Genomic DNA, 15,481 nt, shown 5'->3' with positions numbered 1-15,481 from the left:
GTAAATCATCATGTTAGAATATTGAAATATAACTAATAGGTCCTTTTTTTTCTATTTGGCCATTAATTTTATAGATACCATTGGGGGGGATATCAATATTTTATATATTTTAGTAAGAAAGAAATTTACCTTTGCAGGTTATTATGATAAATTGTTAACTAATATTTATTAATTGCCTCATATGTGCTAAACCTTGACAATACAAAGAAAGGCAAAAAAATGATACCTTCTCTCAAGAAGCTCACAGTCTAATAAGGAATAACTTATGCAAATAAATATATATAAACAAGGTAACATACAATTGAGATAAAATGAAAGTGGGCTCGGAAGGAAGACTTCTTGCAGAATGTAGGACTTTGACTGAGATTTGAAGGAAATTAGGAAGCAGAGATATGGGGGAAGAACATCCCAGGGTCAGGGAACATCCAGTAAAACACTCACAGTCAGGAGACAGTGTCATGTGAGAGGAATAGCAAGGAGGCTAGTGTCATTGGATCATAGAGCACATGAAAGGGAGAAAGGTACAAGAGAATGAAGAGGTGGGAGAACAGTTGTGGAATCATTTTTTAAAAGTTGTTTCTCACTCTTTCTCACCCTCCATATCCAGTCATTTGCTGAGTTCTGTCATTTCCACTTTTGTAGCATCTCATATACTTCTGCTTCTTTCTTCTGACAAAATTACTTTTAAAAAATGATTCATCTTTAGCTCACATGGTTAAAAAAAGTTTTTTTTAACTTTTTAATTTTATTATGCTAAGGAAAAATAGAGAATGCATGTCATCTTCATCCTTGAAGATAATATATTGTTGTTTTGTCCACAATTGTTCTCCTGGTTCAGATTTGTGTGTATGTGTGTATGTGTGTGTGTTTTTAACTTTGCAGCAGTTAGAAGAAAAGAGTGAAGACCAAGAAGACAAAGAATGTTTGAAACAAGCAATAACGGCTTTACTTAACCTTCAGAGCAGTATGGAAAGAATATGTTCTAAGAGTCTTGCAAAACGGAGACTGAGGTAAACTTTTCCATTTTTTTCCTGCTTTCCACCCTGAATGCTGTGCTATAAATTCAGGGTTCCAAGTTTCCTCCTCCAGTAAACAATGAGGAAAATAGTTTTAGTGACAAATTTGGTCTTTGAGAGGAAGTGACATCAAAGCCAAGAGAATATGTTATTGTTTTAAAAAGCTTTCATATTTGTGTGTTTTCCCTGTGTGCTCCCAGTCAGGATTCCTGAGTGCTAGCTGCTGAACACAGGGACAGGCCGAGCTTTCCTTATAGGTAGAATTTCTTCAGTGCTATTTTGTCAAAGTGATGTGCATAGCATCTTTTTAAAAATAAATTTTAGCACTCAAAATTCAGAATCAATTTACTATTTTTTCATATTTCTTAAAGATATGTTACATTTCTGCAGAAATCTGTGCTGTATGTATTGTCAGATACTAATCAAAGAATTATTATAGTTATTTATTTAACAGTTAACTTATTTAGTTATTTAAACTTAATTATTTAGATAATTGCTTAGTTAAATAATAATTACTCTAAAATAGATTGCTATATTTAAAGAAACTAGTTATTTTCTTTGTTGTGTTGTCTTAATTGTAAACCTTAATAATTCTACTGTACTAACCTAATTTTGGGAATAGATAAACACCTGTAAGCTTAATTCATGGAGACTCCTTATCGATATAAATTTTTAAAAATATATTTTAAGATTCACTTAAGGGTTCCCTTTTTATACTTGTACTATGGGTTATGTTTCTTTACGTACTAATGATACTTTCCTTTTTCCCAGTGAATCTGCATGTCGATTTTATAGCCAACAGATGAAGGGGAAACAACTAGCAATAAAGAAAATGAATGAGATTCAGAAGAACATTGATGGCTGGGAAGGAAAAGATATTGGACAGTGTTGCAATGAGTTTATCATGGAAGGAACTCTCACACGTGTAGGTGCCAAACACGAGAGACACATATTTCTTTTTGACGGCCTGATGATTTGCTGTAAATCAAATCATGGTCAGCCAAGACTTCCTGGTGCTAGCAATGCTGAGTATCGTCTAAAAGAGAAGTTTTTTATGCGCAAGGTACAAATCAATGATAAAGACGACACTAATGAATACAAACATGCCTTTGAAATAATCTTAAAAGATGAAAATAGTGTTATATTTTCTGCCAAGTCAGCTGAAGAGAAAAACAACTGGATGGCAGCACTGATATCATTACAATACCGCAGTACTCTGGAAAGAATGCTGGATGTAACGATGTTGCAGGAAGAGAAGGAGGAACAGATGAGACTGCCAAGTTCTGATCTTTATAGATTTGCAGAGCCAGACTCTGAAGAAAACATAGTATTTGAAGAAAACATGCAACCCAAATCTGGAATCCCCATCATCAAAGCAGGAACCGTTATCAAACTCATAGAGCGACTCACCTATCATATGTATGCTGGTAAGTAGTCCAGAACAGCAAATTGCCTTGATCTTCCTCTTTGAGATCACCATCCCTAAAGTAAAAAAATACACGATCTCATGTTTTCAGAAATTTTTGTTGTTCCACCTTATCTATGATTATCCTTCCATGCACTATACTTTGTTTAATAACAGTACCTTTCAAAAGGGTCATATTTTACAATTTTTAGAATTTTCCACATTTTTATTTGATCTTCACAGTAACCCTCTTAGGTCGATGGCATCCATATATTGAAAATTAGGATGCTGAGACTTGGGGAGATGGCAGTTTTTCCCCATTTGACAGAACCAGTAAGTGGCAGAGCTCAGACTATATGCAGTCATGTAATCCATTTTCATCAAATATATGTTGGTTTTTCTTTTTTCCCCCTCTCTTCATTATTAGTATTAAAAAAAAGATATTTTCAATATGTTTTAACATGAATTAATGTGTATGGTATTTTCATTATGGAAATTCTAATGACAACTTTTTGTTTTGGGGAAAAGGTGTTTCTCTATTTTTGCTCTTTAAGTCTAGAAATTCTGAAAGAAATTTATATTTTTAATGTTTCCTGTGCCATTAAATTGAAGTCTTTAGTTTTCTGAATGCTACAGTATGAAGTTTGATGTTTTATAAATACAATAAATAATATTACACTTTAATAGTGTTTTCTAAAATAATCATTAGTAACAAAATTAAAATAAGTGATAAAATTCAATAGAGAAACTGAAAATTTACTAAATTTTAAGTTTTTGAAATCTCAGCTAAATTAATGGAATTAGGAGCTTCATGGGACTGTTACCTCTTCCATAAATCAAAAGATTTCCCAAATACTTATGTAAAGATTTGGGGGTTTTTTTCCTACCCCCAATTGCTGTCACTTCTTAAAATGTGTTTGTTTCTTGGTTGAGAAAAACATGTAGTGTATCTCAAAAAATTTCCCCAAGTTTTTAGTTTTTGAGTTTAGTTTGAGTTCCTTTGACAAAATTTCATTGATTTGAGTTAATATTGTAAAGAAAGATCCATTATTCACTTTTCATTTAGTAAAATTGGGTCTCCATTCCTATTTGATGCTATTGCTTTTTCTATTACATTTTAAAAATAGCCTCCCTGTATATAAATACTTCTAGGTGTCCTCTCTAAAAGCATATAAATAGATTAAAATAATAGAATGTGGATTTTAAAACTGAAAGGGGATCTTAGAAGTCATATTTTTCATGATTACTAAGGACAATAAAGTACTTTGTTTCCTAAGTAACCAATTCCATGTGTATTTAAGAAAAATAATAAAGCAATGACCTAGATAATTAAAGAGTAGTTTTAAAACAGTTTTTATTTGGCTTTTGAATATATTGTATCAAGTTGTTTTTCCCCTCAGTAGATTTGTTATATTGATTATGTTCCGCATAAACTAACAATATTAAGATCAATTTTAATTTCCAAGTTTTGTATATGGAGTCAGATGACCTGAGTTCAGATCCTCATTTTGCCAACTACTATGTGACCCTGAGTAAATTACTTAATCTCCGTGGAATTGAGTTCTTTCATTTGTCTAAGATGAGATGGTTGGGCTAGAAGACTTATTTTTTCTGTTGTTACTTCTAATTCAAAATCTATAATTCTATAAAGTATTTAAATAAGTATGTTCAACAGGAGTTTACTAGTGTGCAGATTTTGCTATAGATTTTACATATGGGCCTGATCAAATAGTGAAAATCACTATTTATATATTACAAACCAAAAATTAAAAAGTAACCTACTAAAGATTTAATTCAATTATTCATGTGTGAACAAAGTTCTTTCTTCTCTTTTGAAACCAAAATTTTGTGGGCCTAAGATTTATATTTCTTATTTCAAGCAAGCAATCATAAAAATCAAATTTCTATGCCATGTACTGGGGATATAGATAAAGAAAATAAGAAAGTCTCTACCTTCAATGAGTTTATGTTCTGCTACATGTTCACCAAGAAGTAAATGTACAATATATACTTAACTAAATACACAGTAATTTGAGAGTGGTGGAGGGAGGTGGGGTGGCACCTGAGCTAAAGAGAGTATTGAACTTGGATTTTCAAAAGGAGAGAGAACATAGGAGAGACCAAAGTAAACTTATTTTTATTTTGTACGTATTTAAATGTGTATATGTTGATGTACATGTTGCTCCACTGCAGAATATAAGCCCCTTAAGGATAGGGACTGTTTCATCTTGTCTTTGTATCTAGAGCCCCTGGCATTTGATCTGTCTGTTTTAAATGCTTGTTGATTGATTGGGACATACGAGTGGAGTTAGGAGATGTAATGTCTCAACCAGGAAGCAGCAGATAACATCATTTGGTATATGAAGGGGAGTAAAGTGTCTTTAGCCTGGAAAGAGAGGCTGAAGCCAGATTATGAAGGATTTTAAATGCAAACAGAGGAGTTTGTATTTTTTCTTTAGATCCAATAGGGATCATCAGTGTTTAAAAAACAGATATGATAATACTACCTCACATTTATATAGCACCTTAGCATTTTTGAAGTACTTTTCTAACACCTTGATGACCTGGATATTATAACTGTTAATAATGATTCTCATTTACAGATGAAGGAACTATGGTCCTTATAGATAAGGAACTATGGTCCTGATAGGTGAAGCTTTTTGCCCAGGGTTTCATGGTTGTTGTCTGATGCAGGATTCAGATTCCAAGTCTGATACTCTTCTCACTACATAATACTGCTACTCACTCTCAAAAAGGGTAGTATGAGATGCTGAAAGGACAGAGATCACCTCTAGCTAGAGGAATCAGCCAAGGTTTCATAGAGGAGGTAACAACTGCACTGGGTCTTTCCAAGGAGAAGCATTTCAGCAACCAGAGATGAGAGAATGCGAGCAAAATTTGATGGGGAAGCAATGTCGTCCAGTTTGATTGTAACACAGTATATAAAGGGAGATATGACCAAATAAAAATGTAAAGGTAGGATGCCCACCAGACTGTAGAATACCTTGAATGTCCTACTCAGGTAGACAGTGAGGAACTACATTAAGGGTTTTTTGAGCAGAAGAGCAGGATCTGCCCCGTGCATTAATTTGTTACCTAAGTAAAAAGATGATGAAGGAGAGTGGAGCACAGGAGGGCAGGGAAAACAATTATGATACAATTACATTATTCAGATGGGATAATGAGAACTTGAACTCATATGGTAGACTTGAGAGTGGAAAGAGGGATTGGTGCAAGGGATTTAGGGTATAGTTGAGGAATTCTTGCATGTTTTTAGAATATGAATAAGATTTTTTTGTATATATACCTTACTACGTATTACTTTTGGCATATGTGACTTGCACTACTTCCATGTATTGGTGAGTTCCCTCTAGTCATATAGATCATAAGCCATCAACACCTGCCTAGTCTGGGAAGCTCTTATCCATGTCCTTCCATAAGTTTACCTTAAGTTCACTTGACATCATGAGGACAATGGCAAGAGCAAAAAAAAAAGGGGACAGATGGTGCTAGGATCAACAGTTTTTAGACCATAAATATTAACTTAGCTGTTGTACTCCAAATGTGAGATCTTGTCCATTTCATACACAAACTACTAGAAGAACTGAACTGTGTCAATCTTGACACCCTTACTGTAAACAAAATCAGAAGACAAAAGGAAGTTGTGAAATGGAAGGATAGCTCACACGTTGATGGAATTGGTTTTATCATATCCAGAGGTATCAAGAATCACCACATCATGGGACATTTGATCATCTTATTCATTGCCATGATAAGTATTTACAAAAAAAAGACCCCATGAAAACGTCTGCAGCTTATATACCAGCATTTTGTAGAAGATGAAGGGGTAAAAATATCCTATATAGAACTCAGGAAAATCCTTCAAATAAAATATACATTTTATACTGAGTAACTTCAATTTAAAGGTGGAGGTAGGCAAAGATTGTGAAAACTATGCAAGAAAATATGTTTCAGAAGTGGGGGATGGGATAGGATGGAGGGAAATATAGTCAGTCTTTCATAATATATCCACTATGGAAATGTTTTGCATAGCTACACATGTACAACCTATATTAAATTGCTTAGCTTCCCAGTAAGGGTTGGGGACAAGGGAGATAGGGAAAGAATCTGGAATTCAAAGGTTTAAAAAATATATATTATTATTTTACATGTAACTGGGAAATAAGATATACAGGCATTGGGGCATAGATATCCACCGAGCCCTACCGGAAAGTCAGAGGAGGGATGGACCGGAAAGTCAGAGGAGGGATGGGGGAATATGGGAGAGAGCAGATTGGGGGAGGGGACACTAAGTGGGATCTCTGTTTTTGGGGTGGTAGGTAAGGGAAAAATGGGGAGAAAATTTGTAACTCAAAATCTTGTGGAAATGAATGATGTAAACTAAAAATAAGCATAAAATTAAAAAATATATGGTTCAAGATTAAGGAAGGTGGAAGGCAAAAAAAACCAAACAAACAAACAAGAAAACCCCTAATAACAACAAAAACAACTGAAAAATAAGTGCATTCATATGATGCTGTGCCTGATTTTATCATCTATTTTTGGCAAAAGGTGATGACCTTGAAGTAAGGCTAATAACACAGAACTGTTATTATATTGAAAATAAAAATTTTTAAGCTGAAGTAGGAAAAAAGGTGTTTCCTGTGCATAGGGAACATTTTTTTCCTCCTTTATCAAGAATAGAAGTAGTATATGAGAACCCAAGGAAATTTAAAAGACAGTTGACATTTTTAAATAAAATATATTTTGGTCTTACATATCCATACACGATAAAAGAACTTGGATTTTTATGTATTATATATGAGTGACTAAAATGTCTTAATTTTTAATCTTTGGGTAATTTTTGATCTATAAGGCAGAGCTGTTCTATTTTTAAAACTCTCTGATATGTTAAAAAGTGTTTGTGCGTCAGCTTTGCTGCTGTTTCCTTTCTTAAGGATTTCAAAAGTGATTGTTTATAAATCCTTCTTGAGTAGCTTATTGTTTCTTGTTAACTTTTTTAAATGGCTGTGTTAAAGGGAGAATTATCACATGAACAGACATCCTGATTAACCGGGTTTGGTTATGAAGGGGTGGAGAAAAGGTTGTACTTGTACTGCATCTGCCATACTCTTGCCAGCAATAAATAGACTCCTCCACCAAACTCATATTGAATGACCAGGTAAATTTCTGACATTGTTTTAATAAAACCCAGTAGAAAAGACAACATGAAGTGAACAGTATCAGGCCCCAAAAACATGTCTTGGTAAAATCAGTAAACAAGCACTTTTAAAGTACTTTCTATGTGCCAGGCACTATGCTTACTGCAAGAAATAAAAAAAGAAAGGTACAAGATAGTTCCTCTCAAAGAACTCCTTTCAGGAAGCTCACAGACTAAACAACTATGTATAAACAAGCTATAGACAGGATATATTAGAAATCATCAACCCAGGGAAAGCACTAGAATTGAAAGGTATATGGAAAAGGTTCATGTGGAAGGTGGCATTTAGCTGGGAAAACAGGAGGTATAGATGAGAAGGGAGAGTATGCCAGGCGGGGACTGCCAGTGAGATTGCCTGGAGTAGGTAGCGGGTCTTGTCAGTTTAGAATTAAATCAGTCACATTAGAATATATGAAACACTAGATTTGACTATGTGCATATTCTCTTTAAAGCATTTCTAATGACAGAAGCAAAAAAAATGGTTTTAAGTTACTGATAACCTAGAGACTAAAAAACTATTGAAGAATAATAATTTTTTATGCTAAGAGAAGAAGGAATATTAGGATAAAGACTTGTAAGTGAGACTGGAGAAGTTTTGTATTATAGAGATGATACCAGCCCATCAATCACCCTATCATCAGGCACAGTCCAGGGATACAAATACACAAAAAGACTATTATTTCTACTCTTGGGAAGCTTGCATTCTATCAGGACAGACGCCATTAGATTGTGAATTCTTCGTTAGATTGTAAGTTCTTTGAGGACAGGGTCTGTCTTTTGCCTCTTTTTATATCTCCAGTGCCTAGAATTGTCTGGCATATAATAGGCACTTAATAAATGCTTATTGACTGACTGACAATATGTACTTATTAGGAGCATCCAGAATAAATGCAAGGTAGTTAAATATAAAGTAAGGAAAGAGGGTAAGGGCAGCTAGATCGCACAGTGGATAGAGTATTAGACCTGGAGTCAGGAAGACTCATTTTCCTGAGTTTAAATCTGGCCTCAGGTAAACCTAGGCAAATCATTTAACCCTATTTGCCTCAGTTTCCTCATCCATAAAATGAATTGTAGAAGGAAATGGCATGCCACTCCATACCTTTGCCCAGAAAACCCCAAAATGGGGTCATGAAGAGTTGGACATGACTGAAATGACTCAACAACAACAGTAAAAGAATGAATCAGAATTTGAGACCTGTGGTGTTGAATGAAGAAGAGGATTCTAAGAGTGCAAACTTTCCCAGTGGTACCTGCCCAGCTGCTGCTCCTGTGGGTGCCTAGGTCACAGTTATGCCTGACCAACACTGAAGGCATAAGCTTTCAGGTTGGGAGCTTATCCAGATCAGAAGTTGCTAGAGTGCAGGAGTATTGGACTAAAATGGGAAAAGAATAAGGATAGTTTTACTGGAATCAAGACCCTCGATTAGCATCCCTAGGAGGGTAGAATGTAACCCATATCTTCATCCTCCAGTTGTTGACTACACACCCTTTGGGGTCATGCCATGACCCTCCAGGTAGTCGTGGCTTCCTCTTAGAGACCTCTGCTTTAGAAAAAAAAAATGATGTCTAGTTGAATAGAGAAAAGGGGTCAGATGGGAGAGATGTTGTAGAGTTGGACATTTTAAGTTTGGGCAGTTTTTAAGATTTTTAATTTTTTAAGATTTAATCATGTGGGATGAAGGAGAATGAGGAGTTAAAAGTAATGCCAATGTTATGAACCCCAGCAACTTGAAGAATGGTAATGCCTTTGAGAGAAAGGGGAAAATTTGGAAGAGGGGTAGATATGAGGGAAAAGATAAGTACCATTTTGGGCATGTTGGAGTTGAGATTTTACCAATATACCCAGCTGAAATGTCCAATATGCAGGATGAGAGATGAAGAAAGAGATTTGGCTTGTATGTATAGACCTGTGAGTAAGAGAAATAAAAATAAGGCAATAGGAGCTGATGAAGTGATTTGGAGAAAGACTACAGAGAGACAGAAGAAAAGAAAAAAGAGCCTTGGGGAGCACTCATTAGGAAGCATGATATTAACCAGCAAAGTAGTCTGAGAAGTGATCAGAAGGAAGAAAACCAGGAGAGAAGGGAGGGGTCATTGAAAACCCAGAGAGGACACTGGAATCGGGGAGGAAGAGGGTAGTCAGCGGTGTTCAATGCAGCAGAATCAAGAAGGATGAGTCCTGAGAAGACAGCATCAGGTAATGAGGACTACTGCATGAGATTGTGGTTATATGTAGCAAGGGAAAAGACAGAACCATCAAAGATATCACACAATTTGGGGTGTTCATTGGCAGGCAGAATAGTTATATTATCTATAGAATTTAGAAAATGTTCTTTGCCAGGAAGTGGTGGATGTATAACAGTCCCCCAAAGTCAATGATTTGTATCTCTTATCTTGTGTCAATATATCAGAGTAGAGAAGAGATGTGGGAGTTATCCATATAAAAATAATAAAAAGGAAGAAAAGGGGTGGCTAGGTGGTGCAGTGAATAGAGCACTGTCCCTGGAGTCAGGAGGACCTAAGTGCAAATTTGGCCTCAGACACTTACTAGCTGTGTGATCTTGGGCAGTCACTTAACTCCCAACTGCCCTCCAAAAAGAAGAAGAAGAAAGAGGAGTTGAATTGCTGGCATGAGTAGTAGCCCACAATTTAGCCTTTGTATTTGTTAGACTCCATTTGCCTCATTACTCATGTTTTTAAGTAACTGCTGCCACCAGACCAGCAGAACGTCTGTAAAACTAAGCCTTTAACAGTTCCTACCCAAAAAAAGGTAACTCAACTTTTGTTTCTTTTAAAATTATCTTGTCTTTCCACATTTAATTTTTTAAAATTACAGTAACAGACATCAACCTAATGCTTTATATCAACAGGTCAAAGGTTTCCAGTTGCAGTATTGCTCAATGTGTAGATCAAATGCAGGAAACACTATAATAGAAAAAAAAGTTTAGAGCTTTTCCTCCCTTTTTGATGGTAAATGGAGATATCCACCTTACCCTCTCTTGTTATATTTTGAAATATTCTCCTTTAATCTCTTCTAATGCTTTAGATTTAAAATATTTGTGTAACAATAATGAAAAGAAAGAAGTACAAATGTTCAGCCATTAAGGTGTTTGCTTTTGGGGAATGTTAAAACTTCTGCCAAATTTGCTTAGCTTATTTTTTACTTCTACAAATTTTTTTTCCTTTGGTAGCAGGGCTTTGCTCCCACTCACTTCCACTCTTGCTAAAAACAGCTTAAACTTTAGCCTTTTTACATCCGGTGGCAATGTGTTGTTAGTGGGAGTGGTTGCTTTACTTCCAGCTTCAGAAACTCCTACTGTGTGTCTGGTTTGAAGGAAGATCTATGGCAGTTAAAATCTAATATTTTTAAAGAAAGCTTGTTAATGGTGACAGAATCAAAATTAATCCAGAGTTCTTTTTCAGTTAACTTAATAGTGATTTTAAATTATTTTTAGCATTTTATATTTGTGAACTTATCATACATGGATCTTTGAGATAATTAGGTAATTTAGGTGGTGGAGAAGATTTATATTTAGGATGTTAGAGCTTGGAGTTACGTCAGAAAAACCATCAGATTCAGAGAAGTAGCATAAAAGTCTAACATTCTCCCTGAAAACTTTCCTATTTATGTACAGTAACAGTATCTTTTCACAATGCATATTGCTCCTGAGAACTTACTGAAAGAGTTCCACTTGACTACTTGATCCCGGTAATGTGACCTTGAATAAGTCACTTAACCTCTAAGATATTGTTTCCTTTTCTGTAAAATTGGGATAATTTGCCAGCTACACATAGTTATTGTGATAGTCAAATAAATTAATATATTTGAATGGTATCTATAACAAACTGACAGTATCCAGCCCTTTGCCTTCAGATCGGTAAAATACATACTCTTGTACTTATTCATTTATTAAGCAAAAGCTAGATAGCTTACCCAAAGTTTGTTACTAATATCTAGTTTTACATAAAAGTCATTGGCTTGAGCAAAAGACACCATTTTGTAGGGGACAATATTTCCCTTGCTAGGCTCCAGATGGGAGATCCCCAGAGTTCTCTGTGCCTAGAGTGCAAGCTTACTTTCCATTGGTGACATCCATCATCTCAACAGCAATCAGAGAGATTTCAGAAGTTTAAGAAAGCAGAGCCCTGAGGAGAACAAGGTAGCTAATGAATGAAGAGCAGGTAGAAAGTTGGTGCAGGGAATTATTTATCTTAACTGTCAATTTTTTACATGTCATCAAAACTGTTGTAAAAATGTTTTGGCCTACATGAGAAGTTCTGAGGAACTGTGTTGGGGAAGACAAGTTGCTGGAGCCTGGAGTGGCATTTCTCAACTGAAGCGAGCAGATCTCCAGAACTAGGGAGCTCTGAGCTTCAGCAGGCTGTACAGAGTAAGGATCCTCATGAAGTTCTGCATGAATTTGGTGAATACACAGGTGATCTAAAGAAGGATGAACCACCTCAGGTCACAGATGGAGCAAGGCTAAGGTCCCATGCAGATGAGTAGTGGGATGACAGAGACAGAGAGAGAAGCTGGGAGATTGCTATGGAGTTGATTTTTTAAGATTACTCTTATCAATAGCTTGAAGATATGGAAGATCAAGATGAAGTTCCAGAGATAGAGGCTAGGCCAGTTTAACAGGAATGTCAGGTTTGTGAAAAGAAGTGATATGAAATGTTTGGAAGGGGAAGCTGGAGTCGTTGTGAAGGGCTTTAAATATCAAGATGAAAAATTTGTATTTAATCCTAGACAAAACAGGAAGTTGGTGGAGCTTTTTGAGCAGGGGATTGATAGAGTCATACCTGTGCTTTAGGACTATCACTTAGGCATCTGTGTGGAACATAGACTAAAGAGAAGAGAGTCTTAAAATAGAGAAATTAAATAGGAAGCAATTAAAAATAGGCTAGGGAGGAGTCAGAGTCAGATGGCAGAGTAGCAGGAAGAGAAGTACAGCCTAATTTTCCCACTAACCTTCTTCCACCAAGATCTAAGAAACTGAATTCTGATCAGGAAATCAAGAAAATGTCACAGTTGGTCATTTTTCTAGCCCCAGGGCAACTCAGGAAGACATACGGGTCTGCAGACACTGGAGGCAGGGTCTGTCCGGGAGCACACCATGTATAGAGCATTACAGACTGAATGAGACTGAAAGAGCCAAGACTGGGTACCAGGACAGGAAGCACTGGGGCAAGAAGTGATCCCATGGGATCCTTGAAGTAGCAGAGGGTGAAGGTTGAACAGGTGTGATATGGCATCTCTATCACCCAGTACCTAGTTCTGAGTTGGATTAAGTGGGGGCTCTACATATAGGAGTGGTGCTAGTCAGCCTTTACTGTATACTGAGCAAGGAACATGTTTAGAAGCAAATAGTTGCAGTGTGGCTCTGATTACAAGAGCAAAGCAGGGACTTTGCAATTTGCAGAACAAAGTTCCCAGACCAAAGAAGAGTCTCTATTTCAGTCCTTCTGAGCCTCCCTGTGGGCTAATAAATTGCTGAGTCCGGTAGCACTCTGCTAAAACTCCCAACCAGGGATAAGCTGACAGACCCAAACCTGGAACAGGAACTTAGAGTCCTCAGATGAAGAGCAGATCTTGCCCCAAGTGGTATTACTTTGGGATCATTGAAAGTTTGCAGATCCCCAGCCTGACCTATGAAAACAGCATAAGGCCATGAGGCCAGACATCCCTAGAAGTGCTCAGAGCCAAGCACTAAAATAAAGTCCAAAATCAAGAAGGAGGCTGGAAAAATGAGCAAATAAAAAAAGAATTCTATCATAAAGAGCTATTATGGTGACAGGGAAGCTCAAGATACAAATCCAGAAGAAAAGAATGACTTAAAAACATTTATAAGCAAAGCCTCAAAGAAAAATACATCTTAGATATAAGCCCAACCAATATGCCTTGAAGATTTAGAGCAAGACCTTAAAAAAAAGAACCTGAAATAAGTGATGAATTGACAATATTTGGCAACTTGAAAACGGGTATTAGGGTGGGAAAGAGTGAAGAGCTGAGAATAAGCCTGGGTAATCAAAAATTAGTGATATCTTCAGCAGAAATAGTATAATTTTGAAGAGGAGGAATTCTAGAGGGAAAAGCTGTTTCATTTTTAGTTATGCCTATAGATCTTGCAACTAGAAGCTCAACAGGTAGTTGGTGATCTGGAACCAAAACTCAGGAAAGAAATGAGGACAGTGGAAAGGGCACTGGGTGTAGAGTCAGTTCTCGCATTCACATCCCTTGTTTACTTCTTCCTTACCCAAATGACCACTTAAGTCAAACCACTTAAACTCTCTGGGTCTCAATTTCTTCAACTATAAAACAACAAAGTTGAACCACATCAACTCTACTGATGATTATGCTATTGTGATATGGAACTTAGTTATCTGAATAAGCATTGTAGTTAGATGCCTGGGAGTTGATGAGATCACTAAGAAAGCATGTATAGAGGAAAAGGAGACTTGGAGGACACTCAGATGGCAGATCATGCATAATGATTCGTCAAAGACTGGAGAGTGGTCAGAAAAGGAAGAAAGAGAACCAAGGAAAAGCAGTATCATAAAAGGTAAAGGAGACAAAGAAGGTCTAGGAAGGAGAGAGGGGTGAGTCAAAAGCAGGAGAGATATCAAGAAAGTGAGGCCTTAGCCATTGAATTCTATTCTTGGGAAATTAAGCTCCTGAGAACAAATGTTGTTTTTGCCTTTGCATGCCTTTTCACAAGTGCCTGGCACATAGTAAGCCCTTAATAAATACCTTTTGGTTGTTGATTCATCATTGATCAATTAAGAAATTGTGTATAACCTCAGAGTTCAGTTCCAATGAAGTGGTGTGGTCAGAAGTAAAATTGTAAGGAGATAAGAAGAGGGGGAGGTGATTAAGTGCTTTTTAGTTCAAGTGGAAACAACATATGAAGATAGTTTTTTTTTTCTTCCTCAGAGTTTGATTATAAAAAGAAGGAAAGACATAGAATTATAGATTGCTTGGAAGGATAGTGAAAAGTCTTTTTAAAGCTGGAGGACATCAGGGCACTGAAAGAAGGGCCTAGTAGATAAGGAGAAATGAAACATTGGGACTATTAGGGGATTATGATGGAGCAATCTCCTAGAAGGGGATGGGATAAAGGATGCTTGTAAGCAAGTTGGTCTTTGCAAGGAGAAGGTCATCTCTTTCAGAGAGTGGAAAGTGCAGAGAGGAGACCTAGCATGGTAGGTAGCTGATCTTAGCTATCAGGGTCAGGTAGACTGCTTTTCAAGTCCTGCTTCTGATAAGTAGTGGCTGTGTGACCCTGGACATGTAACCTAACCTTTCAATGCCCAAGGCAATACCCTTAAAACTTTAAGAAGTAAAACAATTACCCATCTGCATGGAGGAGGTGAAAGAAAGGGAATTCCTGATATGAACAAAATTGCAAATATGGGCAAAAAAATAATAATAAAATCAAGCCAAAATGTGGTAAACACCATAATGTAGAGGCAGAGTACACTAGAGGTTGAGAGGAGGAGAGGTCATATCTGGTTGGAAGAATCAAGGAATGTTTCCTGGAGTAAGTGATTTTTTTTTTCCGAGGTAGGCCTTCAAAGATGATTTTAAATTTAGCAGGTGATAATGAGAAGGAAGCCTGTTCCAGGGGCATCGGGCAGCTTGAGTAAAGGCACAGAGACAAGGTGAGGGTCGTGTTCAGGCTGACTGGTTAGTGCTAGAACATAGAGGACCTTGAGTAGAAGTTTCCATATAATTTGATAGGCAGTCAGGATCAAACAAGACCTCAACAGATTAGAATGACCAAATTTAAAAGGAGAAAATCTAATAGAGAAAAAAGTAAATCTCTACACTCAGTTCCT

General features: G+C 36.5%; 1 protein-coding gene across 2 annotated transcripts in view; it reads left to right on the top strand.

Annotated features, from left to right (window-relative positions):
* The window catches only part of SOS1 (SOS Ras/Rac guanine nucleotide exchange factor 1), a 206,784-nt gene that overhangs the window by 131,171 nt on the left and 60,132 nt on the right, over positions 1-15,481 (top strand). For both annotated transcript variants that reach the window (XM_069108616.1, XM_069108617.1), the window contains exons 9-10: positions 883-1,010; positions 1,788-2,443. In XM_069108616.1, the coding sequence (XP_068964717.1) occupies positions 883-1,010; positions 1,788-2,443 (784 nt within the window). The remainder of the gene's footprint in view (positions 1-882; positions 1,011-1,787; positions 2,444-15,481) is intronic.

Source organism: Petaurus breviceps, unplaced genomic scaffold, assembly GCF_028583685.1.
Source record: "Petaurus breviceps papuanus isolate PSGF00001 unplaced genomic scaffold, PetGlider_PUasm1.0 90407, whole genome shotgun sequence".
NCBI lineage: Eukaryota > Metazoa > Chordata > Mammalia > Diprotodontia > Petauridae > Petaurus > Petaurus breviceps.
This window is presented reverse-complemented; position numbering and strand designations above follow the sequence as displayed.